Source organism: Chroicocephalus ridibundus, chromosome 11 (assembly GCF_963924245.1).
Source record: "Chroicocephalus ridibundus chromosome 11, bChrRid1.1, whole genome shotgun sequence".
Taxonomy (NCBI): domain Eukaryota; kingdom Metazoa; phylum Chordata; class Aves; order Charadriiformes; family Laridae; genus Chroicocephalus; species Chroicocephalus ridibundus.
Window position 1 is genome coordinate 9,915,442 of NC_086294.1, and position 13,142 is coordinate 9,928,583.

General features: G+C 46.1%; 1 protein-coding gene and 1 long non-coding RNA gene across 5 annotated transcripts; one reads left to right on the plus strand and one right to left on the minus strand.

Annotated features, from left to right (window-relative positions):
* Window positions 1-2,432: 2,432 nt before the first annotated feature.
* Window positions 2,433-10,484, plus strand: LOC134521907 (uncharacterized). The gene is made up of 3 exons (XR_010072898.1): window positions 2,433-3,628; window positions 9,823-10,060; window positions 10,385-10,484. It is a non-coding gene; the product is annotated as an uncharacterized LOC134521907 (long non-coding RNA).
* LOC134521906 (E3 ubiquitin/ISG15 ligase TRIM25-like) lies at window positions 3,643-12,898 on the minus strand. 4 transcript variants are annotated; one of them, XR_010072897.1, is made up of 9 exons: window positions 12,119-12,898; window positions 9,796-9,891; window positions 8,992-9,225; window positions 8,842-8,864; window positions 7,524-7,660; window positions 6,904-6,934; window positions 6,288-6,677; window positions 5,776-5,814; window positions 3,643-5,459 (listed from the first exon to the last, which is right to left on the minus strand). XR_010072897.1 is itself a non-coding variant. In XM_063349015.1 (9 exons), the coding sequence occupies exons 1-9, from the start codon at window positions 12,737-12,739 to the stop codon at window positions 5,440-5,442; spliced, it is 1,233 nt and encodes a 410-aa protein (XP_063205085.1). In that variant the 5' UTR covers window positions 12,740-12,898; the 3' UTR covers window positions 3,643-5,439. The 4 variants fall into 4 exon arrangements, 2 of the variants coding, with proteins under 2 accessions (XP_063205085.1, XP_063205086.1); XM_063349015.1 differs by having other exon boundaries at window positions 6,646-6,677; XR_010072896.1 differs by having other exon boundaries at window positions 5,776-6,677.
* Window positions 12,899-13,142: the final 244 nt, after the last annotated feature.

Genomic DNA, 13,142 nt, shown 5'->3' on the forward strand with positions numbered 1-13,142 from the left:
GATACTCTATAACAATTTCTGACAGAAAACGGCCTCATTTTACATTGGGGTACCATTAATATTCATTAAAAATAGTATTTTAAAATCCCTCAGTGTTGTTTGCCCCAGCGTCCAGGTCTGTCTGGGAGGTACTTCCAGCTGGGGATGACAGAGGGTCTTCGACAATGTCATTACTGAAAAATACCATTTTTTTTGTTCAGTGCTCTTTCTTTATCTGTGGACTGGGGGTTCAAGGTCGGAGGGGCTGGACCCAGCCCTGTCTGCCTTACCTTCACCATTTGCACAGAAACACAGACATTCTCTGCAGTTCTCTGAAACATTGCCTAATATTTGCATTTCAGGTGGAACCTTGAGCTGACAAAAAGCCCATCAGTACATGGTTGGAGAAAGCAAGACTAACTGCACGCCTGCAGAATCCATGTCTTTTGCTGTTAGGCAAATACTATAAAAATCTTGCTGTAGAAATACAGAGTATTTCCAATAGGAAACACTTACCCTCTCCACAAAGGTTGAACTAGATGTGATGGTAACTGAAACAGGCAAGTTGCAGAGGAAATAAAAGAGCTCCCTCCCTCTCCCCTGGCTACCCACTGTCAAAAGCATCCGTGGCTCTGACTTCCCAATCCTCTTAGGGATTTCTGCAGGAGTTTTAATTGAGTTTGAAGTATATAGTGACTCCAAGACTATCAGAGCAAATCCTTGTGAGGAGTGACATCTATGACAAAAGCATTAAGAGGAGCCTTTTGTGTAGGGTCTGCAGAAACCTAATAAGAAACCACAAAACCAATCAACAGGCATTTTCATTGTTGTTCTCGAGGCACTGGATGTGGAACAACTTGCATCATCAAACACATCATGTCTTCATGGAAGAAACAGGGAAATAATATCTTCTTGAAGCACAAATAAAGACCATGATGTTAAAAAAAATCCCAAGCATTAATTTTTTTCAGAATCACTTCATTATTAGGGTTTTCTTTTTCTTTTCACTGTACGCTGATTTTCTAAAAAGTGGGTGAAAAAAAGCCAAGTAAATAAGTAAAGTAAATAAGTAAATCATTTAACATCCAACTGCTTACCTCTTCTCAGGGTATATTAAGTTTTATGGTTAATGTATTTCTGTGCTATGGGAACCTTTGGCCGTTGAGAAATGTGCCTCTGGGCTGCTCATGCTCCAGGATCTCCTGCCAAGGACCAGTGAGCTGGGGCTTGGCGACACACAAACGCTAGCCTGTGCCATCTGCCCAGCCCACTCACTCTGCCTGCCAAACCTGCTGCCTCCCCTTCTCCAGATTGCCCCCTCGTCTTTGTGGTATCGAATCTCCAGACACCAGTTTCTCAGAGTGCAAAATAATCTTAAAAAACACTCCTTTTTGTTCCACTGGGCACATTCTCCGGGGCAGCCCCGCACACCGCAGCTGGGGCAGCCCTCCCACCTTGCCTCTTGCCCGGCAGCTCTCAAACGGCCCCACTACGCCCTGGTCCCCCCAGCAAAGACCTCTATGGGCTGCATGGTCTCTGCTCCATCAATAAACCCCCTGTGCAACGGCTCTCCCTAGTTCTTCCCAGTCCTCTCCAGGCTTCCAGCACTGCTTTATCACTCGGCAGATAAAGGCACCCTCTTATTTCCTGCAGCTCTTGGCTGGTTTATGCCACTTGGCTCCCAGCCTTGTGTAAGGAGGCTCCTGCTTTCAGTCATGTCCTCCTGCTCCCTCCCTGCCCACTGCCTCCGTCCCGCCGGCTGTACAGCTCCCTGGCAGTACAAGTGGGCTATGGTGAAAGCACCTAAAAACGTGTGTTATTTTCTCTCCTTGTCCTTCTTTCCCTCTACAACTTGCCATCCACTGAGGTTGGGGCCTGCATTTGCAAAATGTTGCGTGAAGTTTGGCACTGGAGAAGATGGGAGCTTGCTGCCCAGAGGGTGAGACCTATCTGCGTATCAGAGCTTGTACAGACCTGCCTCCCCACGCAGGCAGCTTGTCTGGCCACCCAGGCAAACGCTAGTAGCATAAAGGAAAATAGAGACAAAACAAAAGTAATATTAAGCCACCCTGAAATTCTTGAACTCGTTGAGCCTTTGTAGTGAGCAATCAGGGGACTTTGGACAACCTTCCACAAGGCTTCCTGCAGTTTCCTCTGTGCAAAATCAAAGCAGTACCCCTGGGGTTTGGTGTCCAACCTGCTGGTCCTAGAAGGCCCTAGTGCCAGACACATAAAGGTCTAGATGTGGCATGTCTGATTTTACTTAGAAAGTCCATCAGCCTAAGTAACAGAAGAGGCCCGTTCTAGCTTTTGAAATGCATTTTATTTATGCATTTGATTATAAATTCAGTCACATCATGCAATACTTGGCAAAAGCAAAAAAAAAAGAAGAGCCATAAAATCAGTTACTTCACTCTTCTCCCCTCTAAAGATTTCCATCAAGGATGAGAAAAATGCCAAGTAAAAATGAAGTGGGTGGAGGGAAAAAAGCATAATAAATAATGAAAGATGTTTATAACATTAAATAATGAAAGATGAATAATGAATCAGAGTCCTTAGGTAATCAAAATACTTAAGCCGTAAAGATATCAAAAAGAAATAAGCTCTGTCCATATCTCAGGACTATGTATCTCACAGTTATATTGCTATGAAGAAAGAGTGTTCTGTACAAGTATCTGTGCAGAATTGCTACAATCTCAGTGTATGCTATGGTCCAATATTGTCTCCTAGAGTCAAAAATTAATTATGAGTTAATATTTTCAGAGTGTTGTTGTGGGTTAGAAGGCTTAGTTAAATAATAGCTGGACTCCAGTGTATTTCTTACATTGCTTTCATCTCATCTTTCACCTCTCTTTTCTTCCCCGAGGCTAATGCATGGAATATTAAAAATACAACAAGTCTCAAATTCAGAGGAGTCTATCTTTGCTAATACTGTAGCAGGCAAATATATGGGGCAAATAAACTGGACCATCAGCTTAGTATTTAACTCAGAAAATCTACTTTCCTAGATACTAATTTTCACCCAAAAGCTTTGTGAGCCTGCAGCAATATTAAAAAATGCATTTTTTCCAATCTACTTGAATTGAAATTCTTTGGTTTTGTCATATAGCAGCAGTTATCAAGTCCTTATCTCCTGAATCACGTTAATTTTGCTTACAATAGAGTCACCTTCTTCTGCTCGGTTTTGGCAAGTATTTACGTGAGCCACAAATTTGAGTCCGATAAGTCTCACAGTGAAGAGCTACGTGCACTTTTCCCTCCAAATTAGATGCCGGGCAAGTTCCATCCAGACAATTACCGTGTTCGTTTTGGTCAGTAAGTCCTGGGTTTTAGTTATACTAGGCACTTTTATCTCAGTGCGATACCATATCATCTGTGATTGGCAGCATTACAACCATGTAGCGAGGGCTGCAGAGCTCTTCCTTAAAGCATGAACGGCCTTTACCCAGCCTGCCGCAGACGTACTGGCTTCTCGGCTGCTCCCAGCCCTTCTGAATGCCTCTCGTGAAGGTGACTCCATTTGTGAGAACGGGAGGGTCGTCTGCAGTGAAGGTTTCTGGGAGGACCCTTCTCTAAATGGGTCACAGACACTTCTGACAGGGGCTCAGAGACTCAGGGAGCTGACGGCTGGCGTGGGAGGAAAGGTGAAGTGAGTATCTCATCCTCCCCGGGGAAAGAAAATATCATCATGGCTTCTCCAAGACTGTCAGAAATGGTGTTAAAAAGTGAGAACTGCTTGCAGGCAAGGGGGTAGCTATATATCCAGAAACACGCTGGACGGAGGGATTTCTGAGCACCCTGCTGCCGGGTGCCTGTGCCCTTTGCTAGCGAGGGGGAGAGCGGTGCCCAGTTCTCCCACGGCAGCCCGTGGCTGGAGGCACGGGAACACACGTTTGTAAGGCGGGTGTCGCTGAGGAAATGCTGAACCGGTATTTCAGAAGGGGCTACAGAAGTGCTGACGTTTCCTAAGCGTAGTCAACGTAGGATGCGCTGTGAGATGGGGGGGAGCGAGTTACTTAAAATACCGTGCTTGAGGAAATCTTTCGCCCTCTGTGATTTGCAGCAGTGCAGTAACTTGCTGCCTGCAGCAGCAGCACCCAGCTGCATTGGCTGGTCACGGCTCCTTCACCTGGGGTGAGAGCAATAACTACCTGGCAGCCAGAGAGAAGCCCAGGTAATAAAAGTGCCGAAGGACAGGCTCATTTCTTTTGCCTCATTTGAGTGGTTGAGAGAAGCTGTCCTTCGTGTCTCGCTGGCTTCCAGCAGTAGGGAGTATTTGCAAAGTCACCTTGAGCTACTGCTGAGCTCCCAAAATTTGGCTGTGCACTTTCCGATATGCTGACAATTGATGTGTGCAGCAGAGCAAGGGCTGTGGATACATTACAGCTTGGCGAGTCTGTTTAAACCACGAAGGGAGATGTTACTCTAAATCTGAGATGGATTTTGCTGAGTTTATTGTTTTTAATCCCTGCAATTAGGCAAATGTTGATTATCACAAGTGACAGAATAGAATCATAGCCATGAACCCTAATTTATATAGAAGCACCCAGAATTATTTCTCAAAAATGTTTATGTTGGCAACCCTGGTTTGCAGTAGAATATTTTTATCACTTGGAGAAGAAACACCCAGGTTGTGAACCTACGTGTTCGATCTGAAGCATAGCTGGGCACAGAGCACCCTACAGCAACAAAGAGTGAGCCTGTCCGCCTGGCAGCGTCCATGAAATGCCTTTGTGGAGTCAACACCTGCATTAAGGGCTACATGTGGAAAGCACGGCACATGCTTGATCAGAAAAGAACATCTCTACGCATGGAGATGTGGCCAGTAAAGCATCTTCATAGGCTGCTGACCATGGAATTTTGCATGGCTCTTTGAGCGCTCTCTAGGAGAATTGTTAAAAATGTGACTTAGGGCTGACTAAGCTGGTTTCATACAAAGATAATTAATTCTTTGCTACAAAGATCACTTGTGTTAAATGTGATAATCCAAATCTGTGGCATGGTCCTGAACAGCTTTCTACTGCAGCCATCCACAAACAATGCTTTCAACAATTAATTCCTGGTGATAGCATGAAATCAGCCAGCCTTGCTTATCTATATCTATAGCCATTTATTTCGTTATCCAACCACATAATGACAGCATAGTCACCACAATTAATAGTATACAAGTGTCATTAGTATCATGAGATGCTACAGTCCACAGTTTGGAAGCCAGCAGCACGTGGAGATATTCTTATGTTCATGTTAATTCTTAGCACTTCCTTTTTAAATTTGTACATGCTACAGAATTGCTTTTAAGAGCAGGTATGCAGGGGAGGTCAAGATACTTGGCAGGTCCCTATTATTAGAAGACATTTTTGGCAATATTCAACTTTTTCGTTGCATTTCAGTTCTGACTTCTCATCTCTCCCTTACTTCAGTGCATATGTGGACCATACTCTGTTCACATCTGTCACTTGATCATTTCCATTGTTTTCGTGCTGCAGGAATACAAAAGATGGAAAAGGTTCACTTACTGTAATAATATAGTAATATTTGACAAGTTGCTTCCAAATACAGCTTTGCATTGCATCAGAAAAAATATTTCTTCTCCTTCCCCTGTTTTGAGTAACTGTCTGGTTCTGTATAGAATACAGACATTAATCTGTCTGTAGAAGACAGTTCACAAGACAAATAAATGGCCATGTACGCTGATTTAAAAATACACCTCTAGATTTGAGGCTGGCATTACGTTAAATGAAAACAACTGTATTGTTAAGCTGTGCTGTGTAATTAAAACTCCATTTAATCGCTTACCTGCACCGTATGCCTCTTGTGCTCTCCCTCCATTATCACCTACATGAATTATTGAAAAAAGAAAACAACATTTTTTTCTGGTTTTTCAAATATGTCTGGTAAAACAAATAAGTTTGCACTTACGGCAAGAGTACATTGTCCTCAACCCCCCCATTGAACAGCTGTTCTCAAACACATCCTTTCCGAAGTAAAATTTTACCATTAACTTGTCCCTGAAAAATGCTTGTCAGAAAAGAGTATTTTTCCCCTCCAAAAATTAAAAAGTGATGAAGAAAGTAGGATTTTATTTTGAAGTTATGAATTAAGAAAAACTTATTTGCAAACTGAACTTTAGTTGCAGCAATTAAAAAATAAAAAAAAAATATATTTTTCAAATAACTTCTAACTAAGTTTTCTTCAAAAAAGCTTGTAGAAAAGATGCACCACTGTACCCAGCAGAAATCTATTTGAGCAGTGGACTAGTGCTATCTGAAGAGAAATACTGTTTACAGATTTAGTATCTCCTGCAGCACCTGGATTTGTCTGGGAATCCTTTCAGGCACTGGGTTTGCTCCAGCTCCTGCTCAGTTGGTGGGAACCCCTCCGCGGTCTTTCCTCGGAGCAGGCTCAGACCTTTACTGAGTACCGAAGCAAACCCAGTCCCTCCCTCAGGCTGAAGGTAAATGATTGCTCTGGTGACTTCCCAGAGATTTCTGCCAGCTGCAGATGTGGTGCCCTGAGGCTGCACTCCCGCTGGTCTCACCTCTGGCAAGGAGAGGAGATGCACGCAACAAAACACTGCTCACATTTTTAGGTGAGAGATTATCTCTGCAAGACTCTCAGCCCCAGGCCAGAGTCCCGAGGAATAACTAGTATTTTTTGAACACTTACAGTTTGAAGAGGTACCAGTATCTGAAGCCCTACTGTAAAGAAACAGTGATGAATGTTAGTGCCTTGTAAAGCACAAATCACATCTTGTTAATAACAAAATGAGAGACGTGAATAGACCTGAGCCCCTCTTTTGAGATGAAGGACCACCTTCTAGACTCTGCTTGGCTCTCCTTGAGACTGAAGCAGAGGAGCTCAGGATATACAGTCCTTAAATGAGAAACTGTTGGAGAAATTTTGTAAGCAAAGAAAAGGATTTACCTGTTCCATATAATTTGGTTGGTCAGTACACCTAAGAAAGATGGAGAAGAATGTTTTACAAAGCTGGCAAAGCATTCAAGTTTGGGACTTGGTACTGTACCCCTGGATCTCATGGTCGGAGATAAACTAGGTGGGGATAGGGGTGCTAAAGCACTGGAACAGGCTGCCCAGAGAGGCTGTGGAGTCTCCTCTGGAGATACTTAAAACCTGCCTGGATGTGTTCCTGCCCAGCCTGCTCTAGGTGGAACTGCTCTGGCAGGGGGGCTGGACTAGATGATCTCTGAAGGTCTCTTCCAACCCCTACCATTCTGTGATTCTGTGTGGGCAAACAAAGAGGACGTTTCTTGAAAGCATGACTAAGCACCTGAAGACTCGGGAGGTAGGTGGGAGCAGGAAACCACATCAGACAGGGGCGAAGCTGGCCTTACACTGGGTAGGAGCAGACCTCTTCCTTGTTATCCCCAGAAATAGTCTTTCTGCCCCCTTCGCCCTCCCCTCTCCAACACCCCCAAGATCCCATCCAAATCCTCATCATCCCCGTCAGCCCAGCCCTCTGAACCCCATGGCTCGCTGTTTTCCGCTCGGGGCCAGCGGTGCCAGGGTCAGGACAGATCACTCACTCTGCACGGCTTTCTGCAGTGAGCCCAGGCGATCCACAAATTTCCATATCAGGTGTCGGTAGTGGTCGATCCAGGCCTGATCCAGCAGCACTCCCACCACGTCCATCTTGCTGACGCTGAAATTCTGACTGGCAATCCTTGGGTGCAGGCAGTCATTTCACCAGGGAAAATCATTTAGTATTAGAAAGTTAACAAACTCCTTCCTTCCGAAGGGCTCAACAAAGAGGAGGGTGCTTTGGCAACATGAATTATCAGGTAAACAGCTCTCTGGTGAGGTTACGGGCATTGGAATTGTTATATATTATTATTTATTTGGTAATGCCTTTTGCTTACCAAACCTGGATGGGAACTTCCAAATACTGAAAATGAGAAAGGGGGAGGTGTTTTGCTAATACCCATGTGCGAATAGTGCTTTGACCTGCTGCAGGCAGGCTCTCACTGTTCTAGCACAACTGCCATCGTGATAGAAAGAAAATGCCAAACATATTAAATGGTGTCCAGGCTTCTGGAAAATGACTTTGATCCCACAGGCTAGATTTTGACTTGCGGCACAGCTGTGAGTAATGGACTGTGTTGCTGCCAGCACAGCCGCTAGGTAGACGGCGATTCAAAGTTATCCTCACCATCCAAGTTCAAACTCAGCTTTAATTTGTACAAGTTGCGGAGATGACATCTTAAAATCCAGCTGGATGTTTGAGCTAGCCCTTCACGCGCCTGGGGAGTTCAGTGCTGCAGCAAAATCTCTCGTGGATCTGTAACTTACGGGTGGTTTTGCACCATTGAATTAGAGCTGACACCCAGGCGTCCATTAGGAAGTGATAAGTTATAAATTAAATGTATCACTTGCAAGAGAAGGGATAATAAATCTGGCTGGCTATTAAGCTTGTCCACAAGAAGCAGCAAAAATCGTCAGGAAACGAGCCAGTTACCTCTGCAGGCAGAGGCTGTTCTCTGGGACTTACGTGCAGGAGTGTCACCAATACACATCCAAGAGAGCGTTGCTGTAAACTGAACCCTATGGGCTTTGTCTCTGACAAAAATCTTTTTCTGGTAATGAAAGCCAGTGGTTTTCACCAGAATCCAGCAACTGTGTAGCTGCCAAGGAAACTGAAACTTAAAGGGACCACTGGACCGGCAGGGTGATATCTCTCCATCCTTGTCAACTGTGTGGACGTGGTGCCCTCTGGCTTGGCTGGAATAGGGAGCAGCTTTGCGGTGGGGTGCTGGGACAGAGGGACACAGCCAGTGGGGTTTGATCCCAGCTATCTACACCATGTTTTTGCGAAGAAGAAAACAAGTGTTTTCAGCTGGAACATACCTGTTCCTGGCGAGTTTAAATTCCTACAAATAGGATTGCCAAAAGAAAAAAAAAAAAAGAGGAAAAAAAATTGTTAGTGTGAATGCCAGAAAGGGCAGCTGTCTGAGAAAGAGGCATGTTCATGAACAAAAGCAGGATACTGCTGCTTACTTTGAGGAAGAGGAAAATATCTGTTTGCTCTCTCATCATCTGCAAAGACTGAAGATGCTGCACAGCCTCATCTCTCCTCTGTTCCATTTCCTTCTTCACTTTGGTAATGTCTGCCAGTTGCTTTTTCTCATTGGACTCAATGTCGCTCAGGATCATCTTCTCTTTCTGAATCATCTCTATCTTCATCTCTTCAAACAGCTTTTGCAGCTGAGAAGTCACTGTTTTTGTATTGCTCTAAATGAACAGATAAGAAAACGGTGCACTGGCTCAGGAGCTCAACACTTCAGCTTAGTGTATCTGCTTATTAATTAGGAGTGTATCTATCCTTTGCACTGGCCTTAGAAGGAAGTGGACAATAAGCATTTGCTTAGAATATCTGATTAAACAGAGGGTTATGAAAATTAATCCTGATATAGTAAGAAAATCAGATAAAATTCAGCTAGCAGTGTGAGAACTGTATCAGTACACACTGAAGATCCCACCTGTAGACTCAATTTGTTTTTCTTTTATTTAACAGATAGAAAACTTTAAAAATGCATAATGATGTATACAATCCGTGGTCTGCCAGTCCTGCAACCTGGTCTGTGCAACCACAATTAATGGTGGAGTGTCCCAGCTAGTTCCTCCAATGGAGCTGTGCTGGGAGGAAGCTTGACTTCTGGCAGTTTCTTCCACCAGTGTTTTCCCTGCTTTGGACTACATCTCTTTCTATTCATCTGCTTCTAACAGTATAATTGCCATCACTTATTTCTGGGAAATTGTGGAGGAAAGCTGCTCTGAATTAGCGATGATCTGGGTACCAACCTTGAGCTGATTCTCGCTTTTCTGAAGCTCTTCTAGGGCAATAGTTAGAGCGCGTTTATGTTCCTGCAGCCACGTCACAGTGTCCGAGAGCTCACTCTAGCAGACAGAGAGACAGCATTGAACTTCATAGCAGGGAAGCAGCACGGGGACCTTTAAACCAGGCTGGCAGTTTGTGGAGCTGATAAAATGGCACAGGCGCCTTCTACCTGCCTGCTTTCACCACCGAGTCCTATGATAAACTGTGTTCACTCACCTCCTCATAAAGGTAGGCCATAACGGAAAACTGATAGGAGCTTGAAATCTTTCGAGTCAATGTTTAATTTTCATATACGTCTAACTTTGTATGTGGTAGGTTAATAAACAACTTTGCTTTTAAATAAGTAAATTTCGCTTTAGATGAATAAATCTCACTTTATCCATTAAAGCTCTGTTCCTGCCAGAATCTTCACATGTGCCTAATGTGATCCAAATCCTTAGTTTTCCCCTCTGTCAGCAGCTGTGGGATCTGAGGATAAGGTAGTAAGCAACCATCTTTTCTGAAGAGCAGCGAAACAGCAGTACTTACTCACCCAGCTGTTTATTTTAACAGATGCTATGCTGTTACACTGCAGGACAACACATTTCAAAGGGGACATTAAACCTTGTTCTTCAGGGACTAGACAGTCTCTGAATAGCTCTGGTTGCTCCTGGCTGCCTCCAGCAGTGTTTTCACACCTCAAGCACCCATGAATGGCCACAACAGACACAGCTGCCAGATTCCTGTTTCTTTAATAAAAACAATGTTAGAAGGCTTAAGTTTTCCATGAGGTATTTGTCACACCTGGAAAGTTTTAATTTTTGAAAAATTGCAAGACAAATACTCAAATTTGACCAAGGTCCCTTGCACCAAAACTCTTTTAATAATTTCTCCTGAAGAGCTGCATTCCTGATTTCCCTGGCTATCTTGCAGAGTTTTAAAATAAAAACAAACAAACAAAAAAAGCCTAATGAGGAATACACAGCTGAGATCTCAGCTTACTCATGGAGATAGCTTCCCTATAGACAGACCATCACCAGCTCCAGGGATGAAGGAGAGGGCTACTGTCCTACACAGCCCACTTCTTTTTGTCTGAATTTTTTATAGGTACCTTGGGGAAGAAAGTTAGTTTATGATACACATAGCTGCAAAAGATGCGTCCTGCTAATTCCTGAGGAGTCTGTGACCTGTCCTGAGGCCGAGAGCGAGCCAGGCGTTGCCTGCCCATGCACTGGGTTGCTGCAGGCTGTTCTGCTTGGGCTCTAAACTGGGCCCAGAAATGTCAAATGTAAGGCAGCGGGTGAGCATAGGAAACGCATTTTATCCCATCAGTCTCAGCTGGTTCTGGAGCATTTCAAGGACTGCAGTTGGACTCATCATCCACTGGGATGATGGCTTGACAGCTGGGCAAACCTCAGGGTAGAGGGAAGGGAAGAGCCTCAAGTGGGAAAACCTGTTTCCCAACCCAAAGATCAGCAGTGGCGACATCCTCAAGGGTCGGTGGAGGAAGAGACTTCTTAATCCCAGCCAGCAACACCCTGGTGAGTGGCAGCTTGCAGTTGCCCGGGGCTGCACACGAGTGCCATGGGCATGCAGGTCGACGGTACGGGCTCACTCCCCAGCACAGCAACACACACTGCAGCATCGACCCACCCTGCTCAGCCCCAAACACCTCTCTCTGCTCTCCTCCCTCTGCTTAGCCTGCCAGGCTGCTTTGGCAACACCAAGGAGGAAATTAAAACCAAATTCCAGCACAGCACACCAGTCCCTGCTGGGGTGGACATGAAATCCCCTGAGCTGCTGCCCCCCTGCCCCCATGACAGGCTGAGAGAGCTGGGGTTGTTCAGCCTGGAGAAGAGAAGGCTGCGGGGTACCTTAGAGCCCCTTCCAGTGCCTAAAGGGGGCTACAGGAGAGATGGGGAGGGGCTCTTTATCAGGAGTGTAGCAACAGGATGAGGGGTAATGGTTTTAAACTGAAAGAGGGGAGATTTAGATTCAATATTAGGAAGAAATTTTTCACTATGAGGGTGGTGAGACACTGGCCTGGGTTGCCCAGAGAAGCTGTGGCTGCCCCATCCCTGGAGGTGTTCAAGGCCAGGCTGGACGGGGCTTGGAGCAGCCTGGTCTGGTGGGAGGTGTCCCTGCCCCAGGCAGGGGGGTTGGAACTAGATGATCTTTAAGGTCCCTTCCAACCCAAACCATTCTATGATCCTATGATTCCCTGGTGAAAGCCTTACTGCGGCTTCCTCCAGATCAGAAGTTTGGGGCAAACCCTGCAGGGGCCGTGGGGAGAGGAGGGCCCCTTACCAGCTCTTTGTCATATGCCTCCTTCAGGGTGATGATGCTGTGGCCCTTGTGGCACCCCACGATGCAGCAGAAGACACAGACGTACTGCCCCTCGTCCTGGCAGTAGCACTCCAGCAGCCTGCCGTGCTCCGGGCACCTCCTCTCCTCCGCCACACTGCCTGTGCCCACCTCCACCAGGATGTGGTGCTGCTGGTAAGCCTTGGCGTTGTGCTTGTTCAGATGGGCCTGGCACAAAGACGCGTCGCAGCTCAGGCAGGTTTTCACTGCTGGCTGGGAGAAATCCAGGCAGAAGTCGCAGGGAACCACCTCCTCCTTCCCCTCTGCAGAGTCCTTGCCCTGTTGTCCTTTGGAAGAAGTGGCCAGAAATGCCTCCACGATGCTACACAGCTGGAAATTATTCTGCAGCTCCAGGATGGGCCCCAGCTGGAGCTTGCACATGGGGCAGGAGTAAAGGGCCCCAGATTGATGCTGGGCACCCAGCGCCTTCTGGATGCACTGCTTGCAGAAGCTGTGACCGCAGCTCAGCGACACCGGGTTCCTGTACAGACACAGGCAGATGGGACAGCTGAGTTCGTCCTCCAGGCTAGCACCCCCTCCAAATCCTTCCTCAGCTCTTGCCATGGCTGCGGAAACGGTGCGTTAGCCAGTTTGTGAGAAATGAAACTGAAAGGACGTCCTTGGCATTGTGCCGCGGTTGGAGATCCAGCCCAGCGTCCTTCCTCTCCGCCCCGTGACAGGCCAGCAGAGACACGCTCCTCCTGCAAACAGCTCTTGTAAACTTTTAGATGTTTGCCCTCTGTCTCAGGCAGCATCGCTCCCTGTGTGAGCCCCCAGCAGGCTGGTGGGAACAGGGGGTGCTGGGGGGGGCATGGGTTGGACAATTCTCCTGCAGCCCTCTGCCCTCCTGGAAAAATCCTCAATTCCATGCCAGGGGCAGCAAATTAAAAGATAAACCCTGGATGAGAAGAGGATAAGCCTGGCTGGGGTAAGCCAGGAATTCCCTCTGCTTTGTCTGGTTCTTCTC